Below are 16,410 nucleotides of genomic sequence, written 5' to 3' on the forward strand. Positions count from 1 at the left end.
AAGCATGGATGGAGTGTTTGTGTGAACTAATATAAATTCAAAGTAAACATCATTACATAAAAGGGTACGGTCTTTTTTTTTTTTTAGTTTTATTCATTTCAAACGGGCATGGGCCATAGTTTGCCCACGGCTGGTTTAGCCAAACTACTAAAGAAAAAGAGCCCTAGCTGGGTTGGCTCAATAGGTAGAGCACTGGCCTGCAGACTTAAGAGTCCCAGGTTCGATTCCGGTCAAGGGCACATGCCCAGGTTGCAGGCTCGATTCCTAGTAGGGGACGTCCAGGAGCAGTCAATCAATGATTTTCTCTTCTCTCATCATTGATGATTCTCTCTCTCCCTTTCCCTTCCTCTCTGAAATCAATAAAAATGTATTTTTAAAAAAGGTCAGAGTTATTTTATAAATATCTAAATTAAAATTAAAGAGCTAATTGAGACAGCTCAATTAGTAGGATATCAACAATATGGTCATTCCATTACTTTCATGATAAACAATGAATGCAAATTCTCCAACTGTTGATCAGAAGTATTTCAGAGGAATTTAAAAGAAACAAAAAGGAAAGAAAATGTATACTTAGGATTTATTTGAAAGTTTAAGTTAAAAACAGAGGTAATCTTAAAGAAATCATGCAATCATAAATAACTTTATTACTTATTTGAAAAATCCATGAAACCTAAAAGTAAATAATACATGTATTTAAAATTTTAAATACTATACACATTTTTGCATACCAACCGTTAAGAAAAAACACATTTTAGGGTATAACCATCTTTATATTTAAGTGAAAGTATAGATTACTAATACTAAATTACTGAAAACAAGATTCAATTAATAGTTACAAGCCATTTATATTCAGATTCGGTACTTACCTATACTAGAGGTATAATCAGTGGCTCCAAAGATCAACTCTGGTGCCCTATAGTACCGAGAACAGATATACGAAACATTGGGTTCTCCTCGGACCAGCTGCTTTGCACTAACAAAAATAAAAAGCAGGAAAATTAAAAACAATCTAAACCTTAAAACTGCTATCATGCACAAAACTAAATGTTTATCTAAGATTCATGTAATTCCAATCATGTCATGCATGAAAAAGAAAATATGAACCATAACTATTTCAGACAAAAGAAACATAATTTTAGCAATATATTAATTTTAAAAATAATAGTAATTTTTAAAGACTACATTTGTCAACTGTCACCTAAGGAAAAAGAGATAAAAAGTCATAGAAGGATAAATGCTTAATTTCTTCTGATCCTCTGGTTCCCTAAATTCCACCCCTGAAATACAAAGGAAGAGTTGAAAAGTAAGAAGTATCCATCCCCACCAAAAAGCATAGTAATGGATTATAAAATATAAGAATGAATACTTTTTATCCAATGTCTTTTTAAGGGTAAGAAATTTGCTACTCTTTTATAATTTGATTTCAGAGTGGAGTGAATATCCTGAGATTTACAGACCCAATCTATTTTTCCACCATCTTAGTCAATTTATTAACTATCTAAACATTCAATACCCATTGAAAAAGAGAGGCTCACTTCTTAAGAGCAGAGATTATTCACAGCCTATGCATTATAACTCTGCTGTCCTGAGTTTACATGTCCTCTTAATCCAACTTTCCTTCCAAAGCTTTGTGGCATGTATTTTAAACATTACAATAAATTAAAATCAGTTTCTTTTGAGATGTCTCGCAAGATTAACTTGAAGACACACTGAAATAAATTGCTGTAGAAGCTAACTATTTTGACATGCAATAATAACAAAGATAAATACAGGAAATGAATACGAACAAAATAAAAATAAAAAGTGAGTAACAAGAAAGGTAAGAAAAATTTGAGGCAAAGGTACAGAGTAGAAATGAAAGTGGTCACAAGGTTTTCAAAGTTTGAGCTTCCTTTTCTTTCATTTATTTGTGATTCATGATAACTTTGACCTTAACCTATTCTTCCTATATCACAAGTTTTGAAGGTCACAGACAGTTTATTTTTTGACATTCTCCACAAGTAACTGACACAAAGCAACCATTTTATAAGTTAATACATATTATAATCCCTGTTTTTAGGCTGCATAAAAATTGTGACACTTTTCAGCACTAACTGATAAGACTTTTCTACTTTATAATTTCTTTAATTAACAAGACAGATTCTAAGTTTATAGTCAGAAATTTACTATTAGATAAAGAAGTTAAGATTGGAAACTCCACAGCCTCTAGATTTCTTCACTACTTGATGGAGTTACCTTCTTTCTTTTCAGGTAACGCTGGCTGTAACTTCCTGCCCTTTAAGGATTGAGCATTCAATATAGTGGTCACATATAGTCCTAAGAAAGCCCAACTAGCCCTTCACCTACTTCCAGGCCCTACTTCATCTAGTAAAGATTTACTAACAAGAGTCATACTGTTTTGTTCAAGTCACCATCAACCTGGCACTAAGGATCTAAACTATATCCTAAAGTCTACTTGCCCAAACCAACTGTTAAAAACAAAAAAGCCAGCTTTGTTATCAGATCTATTGAAAATGAGCTATTACCATTTAAGTGAAATCCCTATTTTAAATACATCAGAACAAAGTGATTTCTATGTGCCAACAGAATGAACAACAGCAAAAGTGTTGACACTATGGTGAAAAGAGGACCTCTATTAAACTTGATGTCTCTTAGTCTTTTTACAGTCCATACTAATTAGTCACTCTCAGGGGGTAAGATACCACATAAAAATAAAACTCATATGATTTGGGCAGTTTGTCCTACAGATAATAGTAGTGCTTTAAAACATCAAATGAGTTCTGATTTAATATCCTTCACCCTTTTCTGATAGTTAAAGGGACAGAGTTATACCTGCAAAATGAATTGGGTCCCATAATAGGTGTCTGAAATTAGGAAACTGTAAAAAAAGGAATGGTCTGGAAGAGAACACCTTTGTGAGACTAAGAAGGATTAACTCACAGCAGAGCAGATGTGTTTGTTATGACTCTCTGAAGAGATAGCCTGTGGAAAATACATCCTATATTAAAACTAAACTTTAAACTATTGGTTGATATAAAGATGTAGGAATATAGGTATTAGTGGGTCAATATCTATAAAGAGCTGAGTTAAAAAGTAAACTGTGTGAGAATGAAAAATTAGATTCCCAGTTCTGTGGAGATGTTTTAGGGATGGGGAGAAATGCATTGCTCGAGGTGATTACACTAGAGAGGAGGTAGTAGGTTAACTGCCCAAGTTTCATGGGAATATAGGGTTGGTTTCATGTTGGCAGGGTATATCAGAGGCACAAGATGCTGAATATTATGGAGAAAGAAAGGATGAAGTCTTATTACACAGTTTATTACACCAAGGGATGAATTTAAGAAAAGATAAAGTGCACTGAAATTTGCAGAAAAGAAGGAAGAATAACAGACTAAATTACAGAGGAAAAGGAAGAAAATACAGCTACTAGAACTTCTACTTCACCTTTCAATTGAGGTTAACTCTGAAGTTAAAAAGATATACAGTAATACATAATAACTTCTTAAAAATTAGTTAATTAGTTAATTTAAAAAGGGAGTATAATATGTATATATATATATATATATATTCTTTTTTTATTGCTTAAAATATTACAAATAGTACATTTTTCTCCTTCCCCTCCCCCCCCCCCGACATTTCCTCAGCCTCTCCTACCCCCCAGTGTCTTGTGTCCATTGATTATGCTTATATGCATGCATACAAGTCCTTGGGTTGATCTCTTACCCCCTACCCGGACCCTCCCCAGCCTTCCTGCTGTAGTTTGACAGTCTGTTTAATGCTGCTCTGCCTCTGTATCTATTTTTGTTAATCAGTTTATAATGGTCTTTATTATCTATAATTTAGTGAGATCATGTGGTATTTTTCTTTCATTGACTGGCTTATTTCACTTAGCATAATGCTCTGCAGTTCCATCCATGCTGTTGCAAATGGTAAGAATTCCTTCTTTTTTACAGCAGCATAGTATTCCAGTGTGTGTATGTACCACAGTTTTCTAATCCATTCATCCGTTGATGGGCACTTAGGCTGTTTCCAAATCTTAGCTATGGTAAATTGTGCTGCTGTGAACATAGGGATGCATATATCCTTTCTGATTGGTGTTTCTGGTTTGGGATATATTCCTAGCAGTGGGATCACTGGGTCAAATGGGAGTTCCATTTTTAGTTTTTTGAGGAAACTCCATACTGTTCTCCACTGTGGCTGCAACAGTCTGCATTCCCACCAGCAGTGCACGAGTGTTCCCTTTTCTCCGCATCCTCACCAGCACTTGTCCTTTGTTGATTTGTTGATGATAGCCACTCTTGACAGGTGTGAGGTGGTACCTCATTGTTGTTTTGATTTGCATCTCTCCAATGATTAGTGACTTTGAGCACGTTTTCATATGTCTCTTGGCTTTCTGAATGTCCTCTTTTGAAAGGTGTCTATTTAGGTCCCTTGCCCATTTTTTGATTGGACTGTTTATCTTCCTTTTGTTAAGTTGTATGAGTTCCCTATAAGTGTTGGAGATTAAACCCTTATCAGTGATAACATTGGCAAATATGTTCTCCCATGCAGTGGGCTTTCTTATTTTGTTGATGGTTTCTTTTGCTGTGCAGAAGCTTTTTATTTTGATGTAGTCCCATTTGTTTATTTTCTCTTTAGTTTCCAATGCCCTAGGAGATGTATAGGTGAAGAAATTGCTTCAGCATATGTCTGAGATTTTGTTGCCTTTGGATTCCTCTAGTATTTTTATGGTTTCCCGTCTAACATTTAAGTCCTTTATCCATTTTTAGTTTATTTTTGTGTAAGTTGGTGGTCTAGTTTCATTTTTTTGCATGTATCTGTCCAATTTTTCCAACAACATTTATTGAAGAGACTATCTTGACTCCATTGTATGTTCTTGCCTACTTTGTCAAATATTAATTGAGCATATTGGTTCAGGTCGATTTCTGGGTTCTCTATTCTATTCCATTGATCTATATGTCTGTTTTTGTGCCAGTACCAGGCAGTTTTGAGAACAGTGGCTTTGTAATACAGCTTGATATATGGTATTGAGATCCCACCTACTTTGTTCTTCTTTCTCAGGATCGCTGCAGCTATTCGGGGTCTTTTTTTATTCCAGATGAATTTTTGGAGTGTTCGTTCTAGGTCTGTGAAATATGTTGTTGGTATTTTAATGGGAAGTGCGTTGAATTTATAGATTGCTTTGGGTAGTATGGACATTTTAATGATGTTGATTCAACCAATCCATGAACATGGTATGTTCTTCCATCTGTTTATGTCTTCCTCTATCACTTTTTTCAACGTCCTGTAGTTTTCTGAGTAGAGGTCTTTTGCCTCTTTAGTTAAGTTTATTCCTAGGTATCTTAATTTTTTTGGTATGATGGTAAATGGGATTGATTTTTTAGTCTCTCTTTCTGTAAGTTCATTATTGGTGTACAGAAATGCCATAGATTTCTTGGGGTTAATTTTTTATCCTGCTACATTGCCAAATTCAGTATTTAATTTATTTAATACATTGCCAAATTCATGTATTAAGTCTAATAGTTTTTTGATGGAGTCTTTAGGGTTTTTTATGTACAATATCATGTCATCTGCGAATAAGGACAGTTTTATTTCTATATATATATTCTTGACCTTGCTTTTTAAAAAATCCTCACCCAAGGATGTTTATTGATGAGAGAGAGAGAGAGAGAGAGAGAGAGAGAGAGAGAGAGAGAGAGAGAAACATCAATCAGTTGCCTTCCATACATGGCCTGACTTGTATCAAACCCGCAAGCTAGGCAGATGCCCTGACCAGGAATAGAATCCACCACCTTTCGTGTATGGGATGATGCTCCAACCAACTGAGTCACACTGGCCAAGGCTTGCCCTTGCTTTTTAAGTTTAGAATTTCTCAGAGATCATTCCTTTTCAATTTATAAGGAGCAACCTCATGCCATTATTTATCTGGTCATTTTCTTACTGACAGACACTGATAAACAATGCTGTGACAAAATCCCTGTACATACACTATTTTGTATTTCTAAGGGAATAATTCTTAAGAATTAAATTGCTAGATGATAATATCCATTTATAATTCTGACAGAATTTACCCAAACTACCTGAAGCTGCACTAGTCTATAGTCCCTGAATAAGCATTACAGTATTTTTAGACTGACATTATAAAAGAAATATAATTTTTTAAAAGCATATGGAGTGTAAAGGTGAGGTGGGAAAGGAGGGAAGGGAGAAGAAAAGAGAGCTAGCTTACCTTCCAAAGTCACAGAGTTTTAATACAGCTGTATCAGGGTCCAACAAGAGGTTCTGTGGTTTAATATCCCGATGGCAGATTCCAAAGGAATGAATATAGGCTAAACTTCGAAACAGCTGATACATATACAACTGGAAAAAATAGCAAAAATTAATTGAATAGTTTCTCTCCCAAACAATCAGAATCCTTAAGCGAGTAAATAAAGTAACAGATAAGGTGAAATGCTGGGGATTATTAGTACTCAATCTTCCTTTAACAAGTTGCATGTCATTTCTATGTTCATTAGCTAATTAAAGTTTCATTAACCATATAATATATTTACACCATCCTCTACTAACTTAAAAAAGAAAATTTTACAATGTGCCTTATAATTTTTTATTTTACTAAGATTTCAAAACAAATCCAAGATGTGTTTTTTTCAAATGGATAAAAAGCTCAGAGGGATATTTCAAATCATGTGACTAATAAGAAAGTTTAGACCAAAAGCCAAGTCTTCAGTTTTTAAGTTCATCATTCTTTAAAAGTATTTGCAGTTTCATCTTTAGAATAATAATTTTCTGAGATGTCAGTCCCAGAGGTTATCGATGCAGAGGACTGAAAAAATTCACATGTGAACTGAGAAAATCTATAATCAGTGATCTATCAAGATATCAGTGACCCCATTTAATAGCATCACTATGCTTCCTATTAATATCCTTAAAAATAAGTAGACTTTAAAATGCCATTTAAAAACAGATCCTAGCTGACTACTGACATAATTTAAAAGAATATTTGTTCAAATTTTACTTGGGGAAAAAAAGCACCAAGAAACTGGATCTGCATGGAAGAAAGAATCAGACTCTTGACTGAGGAAGAGAGGGACTTTATAAAGAAAGTGAGTACAGCTGACTCTTGAACAACATGGGTTTGAACTGCATGGGTCCACTTATATATGGATTTTGTTCAACAAATATATTAAATAATTTTGGGGGGAGATTTCCTTACTACTGTGAAGCAATCACATCTATAACACGAGGTTACCATAAAGTTATCATATTGTTGCTTCTTTATTTTCAATGCATGTATTGTTATAACTGTAAATAAATTGAACTTCTTTTTCATATTATCTTTTCAATATTTATGCTTAGTGTTAGTAATACATATAATATCTATAATGTTTTGGATCATACAAGAAAATAATGTTACAGGTACTGAAAGACAATTTATCAGATGATAAATCTTAAATAAACAGATGATGCAAACTTAAGAGTATCAATAAATGCAGTGTAGTACTGTAAATGTATTTGCATTTGATTTCCTTACTAACTTTTTTTTTCTAGATTACCTTATTGTAAGAATATAGTATATTATACATATAACATTCAAAATATGTATTAATCAACTACATTATCAGTAAGGCTTCTAGTCAATAGTAGGCTATTAGTTAAGTTTTGGGGGAGTCAAAAGATAGAGGTGGATTTTTGACTGGAAGTGGAAGTAGGGGAGAGTGTCAGCACCCTTAACCCCTGCATTAAAGGGTCAAGTGTATCTTAAACCTCCTGTTTATCCTAAGGTCCATGTTCTGGTTCACTTTAAATTTTTCTGGCTACACCTTAGAAAGACTTTTGAAATGATTCAACACAAAGATACCAGTGACTTGATAAAAAACAACAAAAACGATAATTAAAGTTCAGATAGAGCATTGTCACAAGGCATCATATTTAGAGGCTACTGTTAAGACATTAATTCAAGTTAACATGACACCTGCTTTCTTTCCAACAGGCCATGATGAAAACTGCGGACAGGTAATTTCAGTGCATCCTTAACATTATACTGAACTACAGCTGGAAAAGTTTAATGCTTCTTTAAAATGAAGCATAATGTAAAAATGTATAAATAAGATCTTCAATTAGGTCAACATTTTGTCACCAAAGTTAGAATTAAGGAATTTAGATATTTATATAACTAAAAAAAAAAAATCCTCACGCAAGGACATGTTTCCCACTGATTTTTAGCGAAAGAAGAAGCGAGAGGGAGGGAAGGAGAGAGGGAGAAACTGAAGGACATCGATGTGAGAGAGAAACATCGATAGGCTGCATCCCTTATGCACCCCAATTGGGGATTGGACCCGCAACCTGGTATGTGCCCTGACAAGGAATTCAACTTGCAACCTTTCAGTGCTCAGGACATTGCTCCAACCAACTGAGTAACACCAGCCAGGTCATTCATGTAACTTTTTAAAAGCTTCATAATTCTAATATTGTATCATTGTTCACAGCATCAACCTCCAAGTCCTAAAGCTTACTTTCAGAATTTTAAGAGTTTAATTCACTGCCACTACAAAAAAAAAAAAAAGTCCCCATGAGATATTGAGTTCATAGACATTAATTTACTAAAGACAATGATGTCTAGGTCAGCAAGAATCAACAGGAAAAAAAAATGTTTTCTTTGTTAAATTTGCTTAAGAGTTTAAATAAGGTTAAAGTATCTTTTTACTATATTCATTCATCTCCCATTCTCTTCACTTTATCTTTTGAAAAGTCAATATAAAGAATGACTTTTTATTTGACTCTGGAAAAGTGTATTTATAGGATAACTGAGAGGCTTACCACACTAGAAAGCAATAACAAGATAAACAACTGGTCATTATTCTAAGAACTTTACATGTATTATTTCATTTAACCCTTATGTAATAGGTACAACTATTATTTCTATTTTATATATAAAGTAACTTAGACACATAGGTTAAGCGATTTGCCCAGTATCATATACTTAATATTCTGCAGTGTCTTGGGTAAATATGCCTCTTTTTATTACTATTTCTTTATTTGCCTTATTCTTATTCTATTAACTAAAAGTACAAAAACATAATTATTAAATAGCTTAATCACTAAGTTAAAAAGACTAGAATGATAAACTCTTAGAAACTCAGATTATCTAGTTCATTTTGAAATTTGAGATTTAACAACAACTGTAAAATCAAGTGTGTTTCACCATTTGTTTATTTAATTATGTAATCACTCTGTGATATACACATTTGTCCTAAATTTTACAAGAGATATTGAGGCCCATTAGCAGGTTGAACACAATCTGAACCCAGTTGCAAAATTATTAAATCTAACTTCAAGTCCAATGTCTTCTCACCTCTGTGCTACTAAACCTGTTTAAAACTCATAGAATAGCAATTTTATTCATGATTCATAAAAATGCATCCAGCTCTTGTGTACCCAGACCCTATCCTTAAACATGTATTTATTAACTTAAAAAATTTCAAGATCAATGATTTGCCAGGCATCTGTTTTAGAATTATGTTTAAACACTCAATTATGAAAGCTATTAATCAGAAAAGCAAAGGTGCTAACGATCAACAACTATAAAGTGACCAGTACTATAAAAGGGGTGAAGAAAGAGGTCTGAAGCAATAAACTCATAAAACATACTCAACTCGCTCAGAAAACATGAAAGTTAAAGAGTCACAAAAAACTACAATTGCCATTTTGGTAACACGTTTGCCAAGTAAGTTCTTATTAAATGGTGAGGTCTGTGAAGGCAAAAGTTACTTAAGGAAAAAACAGTATGTCCATTAACAAGTGACCAGCTGAATAAATTAGGATACAGCCATGCAACAGACTAAAATGAACAGCTGTAAAAAAGAAAGGCAAAATAGCTCTATCTATCTACCTCCAGAATACATTTTTATTTATTTTTTTACATTTTTAATTTTAAAAGGTAGAAGAATGTATACATTATATAACCATTTACATAAAAAGGAGATGGAGTGATAAAACAATTATGTACATTTATTTACTTAAAAATTTTGAATATTCAATTCTGGGAGGGGTGAGGAATAGGGTAGAGGAAACGGATAACAACACCTAAACTTCTTAAACTGCATATATTTTGTTTTATAGATTTTACTTTGGAACTAGGTATTTTCTATTTTGATGGAAAATTAACTTCAAAAAAGCTTAAAACACAATCTATAATAAAAGTAAAATTAAACAAAGCTTAGCAGGACATAATCACAGACAGAAACTATTCACTGTTTATTTAAAATAGAGAAATTTGACTGTTCATCTAATGCAGTGGTTCTCAACCTTCTGGCCCTTTAAATACAGTTCCTCATGTTATGACCCAACCATAAAATTATTTTCGTTGCTACTTCATAACTGTAATGTTGCTACTGTTATGAATTGTAATGTAAATATCTGATATGCAGGATGGTCTTAGGCGACCCCTGTGAAAGGATCGTTTGACTGCCAAAGGGGTCGGGACCCACAGGTTGAGAACCGCTGATCTAATGGAATGTACCATGGGAATAAAAAAGAGCTGCAAAAAGATCTTAAATTATTTTCAGCTGGTATTGGTAGTGCTGGTATTGCTATCCTAAGACTACTGTATGTATAGTATGGGACAGAACAAGTAAGTAATTATACCGTCATTAAAAAATGGAATTTTTAGTGTAAAGAAAAGGAAATAGAGATGGATGATTGTTAAGTCCCTCAAAATTTAATTAGAAAGATAGCCCAGCTGGTGTGACTCAGTTATTGAGCATCAACCTATGGACCAGGAGGTCAGGGTTCAATTCCTGGTCAGCACACCATGCCCAGGTTGCGGCTCCATCACTGGTAGGGGGCATGGAGGAGGCAGCTGATCAAATGATCCTTTCTCTTCACTGATGTTTTATCTCCCTTTCCTTTCTTCTCTGAAATCAATAAAAATATATTTAAAAAAGAAAGAAATATCAATATGAACTCAGAGTGTATTTATCATTGGGGTGAATAAAAAGATGCAATTTATCTTTGAAAACAATCATCCACATATTTCCTAGCTCTGTCCACTAAAAAGACTTAAAAACAATAACCAACTCTATGGTAAGTAGCACCCCCAATATCTAGACCAGCCGTGGGCAAACTACGGCCCGTGGGCCGGAACCGGCCCGTTTGAAATGAATAAAACTATTGAAAAAAAAGACCATACTCTTTTATGTAATGATGTTTACTTTGAATTTATATTAGTTCACACAAACACTCCATCCATGCTTTTGTTCCGGCCCTCCGGTCCAATTTAAGAACCCATTGTGGCCCTCGAGTCAAAAAGTTTGCCCACCCCTGATCTAGACTGTGATCTCTGAATACCATTTCCCACTAAAAGAGTAAGTTCCCCTGAAGAAAAGGCTCATTCCAACTCTGCAGAAGAAATGTATAAGATGAACCTAGAGTACTGTCATGATAGAAAGCAATGAAGCTATCAAAGATTACTAAGACTTGTCTAAGAAGCTTTAAAACAAACACAACAACAACAAATTACTCCTTGGTCACCTTTGGAGGGTGCTATGGAACCAATAAATTATTATAAATTTTGATAAAGGTAAATAATCAAATACATAGCCTGTCTTATATAAACTGTACCTCAGGGTAATGACACAGCTGACATAGAAAGTTTCTATTTATGGAACTATTCTAGCTTATAAATTAAGAAGGAATAACATTAAAATATCATTTTATGACCACTAATGAATTAATGGATTTAGGCAATTATCATCAATGGCTACAAGCATCACAAAAAGAAAGATATTATGTTCTTCCTTAGGAAAGCACCCAAACCTATATATGAAATACTCTTGATTCCTACAAAAAAAATTATCTAATATCAAATTTACAGGAAATACAGAGAAAAGTAATATACTATATTGTACTGCAATAATCCAAGCACAAAATCCAGACCAAAAAACTAGGTCAAATGATCCAGTTTCTTTAATAACAAAGTTGAGAGAGAGTGAGAGAGAGAGGGAAAGAAAATTGGGGGGGGGGGGGGGTTGGGGAGAGAATGAGAGGGAGAGAGAATGAGGGGGAAGGGAAAAGGGAAGAGGGAGAGATTAAAAGAAACATTAAGAAGCACATACGCCAAGGTTGCAATTAATAAGTAGAACAACAAATTGATCTCTCTCAAATCAATTAAAAAAGAAAAAGAAGCAGCAGCACATCTGCCAGTTGCAATATAGGGACCTTACTTGGATCCCAATTCTAACAAATAAATTTTTAAAATATATATAAGACATATTGGAAATATAAATAACTGGCTATTTAATCAGAATTATGCTGGATAAATTCCTAGCCACTCTGTCATGAGTTCTATAAAATAAAAAAGGTAACATTGGTATTAGGTACCAAAAATAAAATAACACCTTGAAAGAGTCTATGCATATTTAAAATTATCAAAAGTTGAAACTTCAGCTACAGACACAATGTATATGTAAGTGGCAATAAAACATTGAATCTGATCGTACTTATAACTATATTTTATAATTTTATGGTATGATTGCTCTTATTTCAGTCTGTGGTACAATAAGTATATCAGAAATTAAATAAAAAGGTGCTATGCCTAGCAAAATTAAGTCCATAATTGTCTGTGAAAAATTCACTTGTCAGAAAGATGACAAGTATCTTTAAGACCTGAGTCATTAAAGTTTAAAAAGTAAAGGCTTCACACTTTAAAACTACAAGAATTTAATGAAGCTCTAGCAATACCTACTTTGCAGCTTTCCCCCCTTAGTATTAGATGCGATAATGTAGTTAAAACACATAGCCCTCTCCCTGGCTCATGATAAGTACTTTTTAAAATGGAAAATTGCTCCATTTTTACATACCTTGACATAGATCACAGGAAGCGTCTGTTTAGCTCGACTATAGTGTCTGGCAACTCTGTATACTGTTTCCGGAACATAGTCCAGCACCAGATTGAGATAGACCTCATCTTTCTGAAAAAGTTTATTAAAAACAAAGAAAATAACAAGATTAGAAACTAGTTTTTAAATATTCAAATTAGAGTAAATGCTCTACATATTCATTTATTGAGATTAAAAAATTAGAATCTGTTCAATTTTAATTATACAAAATTAAATCAGAATATAACCATAATAATAAAAACAATCTACCACACCTTTTCAATACCGTTAAGATTTTTAATCACATTCAAGCTATTATTTAGGTTATATGATTTTAAAGGATACCACCTACCACAAAATTTCACATTTTCTAATTTGAGAATCAATGCCCTCATATCCTATCAGGAAAGGTGTCATAGCAATAAAGTGAGTATTGAATTGGGAACTACAATAGTGTATTTCTAGCCCTAGCTAGAATAACTTAAAAGGCAGCAAGTTACCATACTCACAAGTTTATTGCAGGTCACAAGTTTAAACATCCATTCTCAGTGGCATAAAGACACCAATCCAAGATCATTGGAGAGAAAGAAGGGAATTCCAACTAAGTACCAAGTAGGAAAGAGGAACAGAGTGCTACTCTTACACTGAACATGTGAACAATATCAGATAAGTACACTGAAGCAGAAAACAAAGCTGAGAATCGCTGTGTTCAAGTCTAGAATTGGCCACTGAGTGGGAAAATCTGCAGGTAAACAAACTTCCAGTCTTCCCAATTTGAAATCATCTTACCTACCAAACTGAAGTGAAGAATTTCAATTTTCAGCATTAATTACTTTCTACATGTCAGTGGCTACAGCAGAGGAAGTAAGGGAGCAGGTATAAAAGAGATGACATCTAAACTGAATATGAAAGGGCCATTTCAGGCAGAGAGAAAACCATTTTCAAGATGTGGGGTCAAAGAGTGCAACATAGCTCAGGAAACAGTTTAGTGAGATAGCAATCTTTGACCTTACCACCTTTTCACTATCCTTTACTTTTTCATGTTCTCCTCTCTTCCTTTTCACATCCAGCTTAAATTCCTTAGTCTGTCACAGGAATCAGTAAACAATAGCTGCCTGTTTTTATAAATAAAGTTTTATAGGAACACAGTGATGCTGATTTACTTAAGTAAGTCTGGCTACTTTTGAACTACAATGGCAGACTTGAGTAGCTGTGACAGAGACCACATAGCCTGTAAAACCATAAATATTTACTATATGGCCCTTTATGAAAAAGTTTGCCCAGTCTACTGTAGTATATACCCTCCTCTTATGCCATGCTTGTTTGATAAACCACAACTTTGGTTAAATGCAGCTTTCCACACATTCTCTAACTATACCCAAAAGATGAACATGGCTGCAAACCTAAAATTGTGCTAATTGGGTCTCACATTAAATTCACCTTTAAGTAATTCAACCAGCCCAGTAGTAATAAAACATTTGCCTATTTACTTTTTTCTTTTTTTAAATAATTAAATTATTTATTGTTTAAAGTATTCTCCCATTGACCTCTTCCTGGTTGTTGCCACCCCCCAGCACACGCACCCCTACTGTCTGTGTCCATTGGTTATGCTCATATGCATGTATACAAGTCCTCTGGTTGATCTCTTACCCCCCCACCCCCCCATCCACCGCCGTCCCTCATGGGTTGGACAGTCTGTTCAATGCTTCTATGTCTCTGGGTCTATTTTTGTTCATCAGTTTATGATGTTCATTATATTCCAAAAATTAGTGAGATCATGTGATATGTATCTTGCTCTGACTGGTTATTTCGCTTAGCATAATGTTCTCCAGTTCTATCCATGCCGTTGCAAATGGTAAGAATTCCTTCTTTTTTACAGCGTGTAGTATTCCATTGTGTAGATGTACCACAGTTTTTTAATCCACTCATCTGCTGATGGGCACTTAGGCTGTTTCCAAATCTTAGCTGTTGTAAATTGTGCTGCTGTGAACATAGGGGTGCATATATCCTTTCTGATTGGTGTTTCTGTTTTCTTGGAATATATTCCGAGAATTGGGATTACTGGGTCCAATGAAAATTCCATTTTTAACTTTCTGAGAAAATGCCATACTGTTTTCCACAGTGGCTGCACCAATCTGCATTCTCACCAGCAGTGCAAGAGGGTTCCTTTTTCTCTGCATTCTCGCCAGCAATTGTCATTTGTTGATTTGTTGATGATAGCCATTCTGATAGGTGTGAGACAGTACCACATTGTTGTTTTGATTTGCACCTCACACATGACTAGTGACTTTGAGCATGTTTTCATATGTCTCTTGGCCTTCTGTATGTCCTCTTTTGAAAAGAGTCTATTTCGGCCTTTGCCCATTTTTTGATTGGGTTGTTTATCTTCCTTTTGTTAAGTTGTATGAGTTCCCTAGAAATTTTGGAGATTAAACCCTTATAAGTGATAACATTGGCAAATATGTTCTCCCATGCAGTGGGCTTTCTTGTTTTGTTAGTTTCTTTTGCTGTGCAGAAGCTTTTTATTTTGATGTAGTCCCATTTGTTTATTTTCTCCTTAGTTTCCATTGTCCTATAAGCTGAATCAGTAAAGATATTACTTTGGCCATATGTCTGAGATTTTGCTGCCAGTGGATTCCTCTAATACTTTTATGGTTTCCCGTCTTAACATTTAAGTCCTTTATCCATTTTGATACCTGTCTCAACTCATTCTCTCTAAAAAACATACTCCGCTGAATTTCACCACCATTACTACACCAGAATTGTTCAAGATCAATAATCTCTTTGTTGCTGAATCCCATGTCTATATTAGTCATCTAGAATATCACAGCAAGAGGGGAAGAAGAACACAGAGAAGCGATAAAGTATGAATTAAGAGGCAAGGTTAGTATGAGTCACACAAAGTCCCAACTATGCTACTACAAGTTATAGGACCATGAGCAAGTTACTTAACTTCTCTAGACCTCAGTTTGCTACAAAATAATGCTAATGACGGTGTCTACTTTAAAAGACTGTCTTAAGATTATAAGAAATAATCTATATATAAAGTTCTTTAGGCACATTACCTGTCACATAAAAAAGACTCAATTTTAACTATTATAATCTTTAGAAAGGAACAATACCTTTTTTTTCCCTTCCCGTACATCTAAAATAAGTGATTAGGTGCTGAGGAGAACTGTAAGTAAGATGAGTGAATGTCTGATGACCCTATTTTTTGTAAAGCGATGAGATCATATGTAAAACTGAGGGTAGCAAGAGTAATGCTGAATACTTCTCTTAAAATTTCAGAGATCAAGATTTATTTAGACAACAACCAGTTCCGAGTGAAGGTGAAGTCCAATAAAGAAAATAAATAAAAAGAATGCTAGAGTGGTGTCAAAGAAGATTGTTGTGTCAAATAGATTTCAAGAAATGGTGAATCTTGGGTTTTGGAAAGGTCATTAACACAAACGTCAAAGCTATCCTTTTTTAACTACTTGATTACAAGGTTTCTTGATTTTAACAAATCATTTGACTAAGTTAATCATGATATATT

At 34.1% G+C, this 16,410-nt stretch overlaps 1 protein-coding gene across 9 annotated transcripts in view; it reads right to left on the reverse strand.

Moving 5' to 3' along the window:
• The window catches only part of GSK3B (glycogen synthase kinase 3 beta), a 175,504-nt gene that overhangs the window by 67,944 nt on the left and 91,150 nt on the right, over window positions 1-16,410 (reverse strand). For all 9 annotated transcript variants that reach the window (XM_036348928.1, XM_036348932.1, XM_036348930.1 and 6 more), the window contains 3 exons: window positions 12,858-12,968; window positions 6,230-6,360; window positions 867-973 (listed from right to left, as the gene is read on the reverse strand). In XM_036348928.1, the coding sequence (XP_036204821.1) occupies window positions 867-973; window positions 6,230-6,360; window positions 12,858-12,968 (349 nt within the window). The remainder of the gene's footprint in view (window positions 1-866; window positions 974-6,229; window positions 6,361-12,857; window positions 12,969-16,410) is intronic.

The sequence above is a fragment of the Myotis myotis genome, unplaced genomic scaffold, assembly GCF_014108235.1.
Source record: "Myotis myotis isolate mMyoMyo1 unplaced genomic scaffold, mMyoMyo1.p scaffold_m19_p_2, whole genome shotgun sequence".
NCBI classification, from domain to species: Eukaryota; Metazoa; Chordata; class Mammalia; order Chiroptera; family Vespertilionidae; genus Myotis; species Myotis myotis.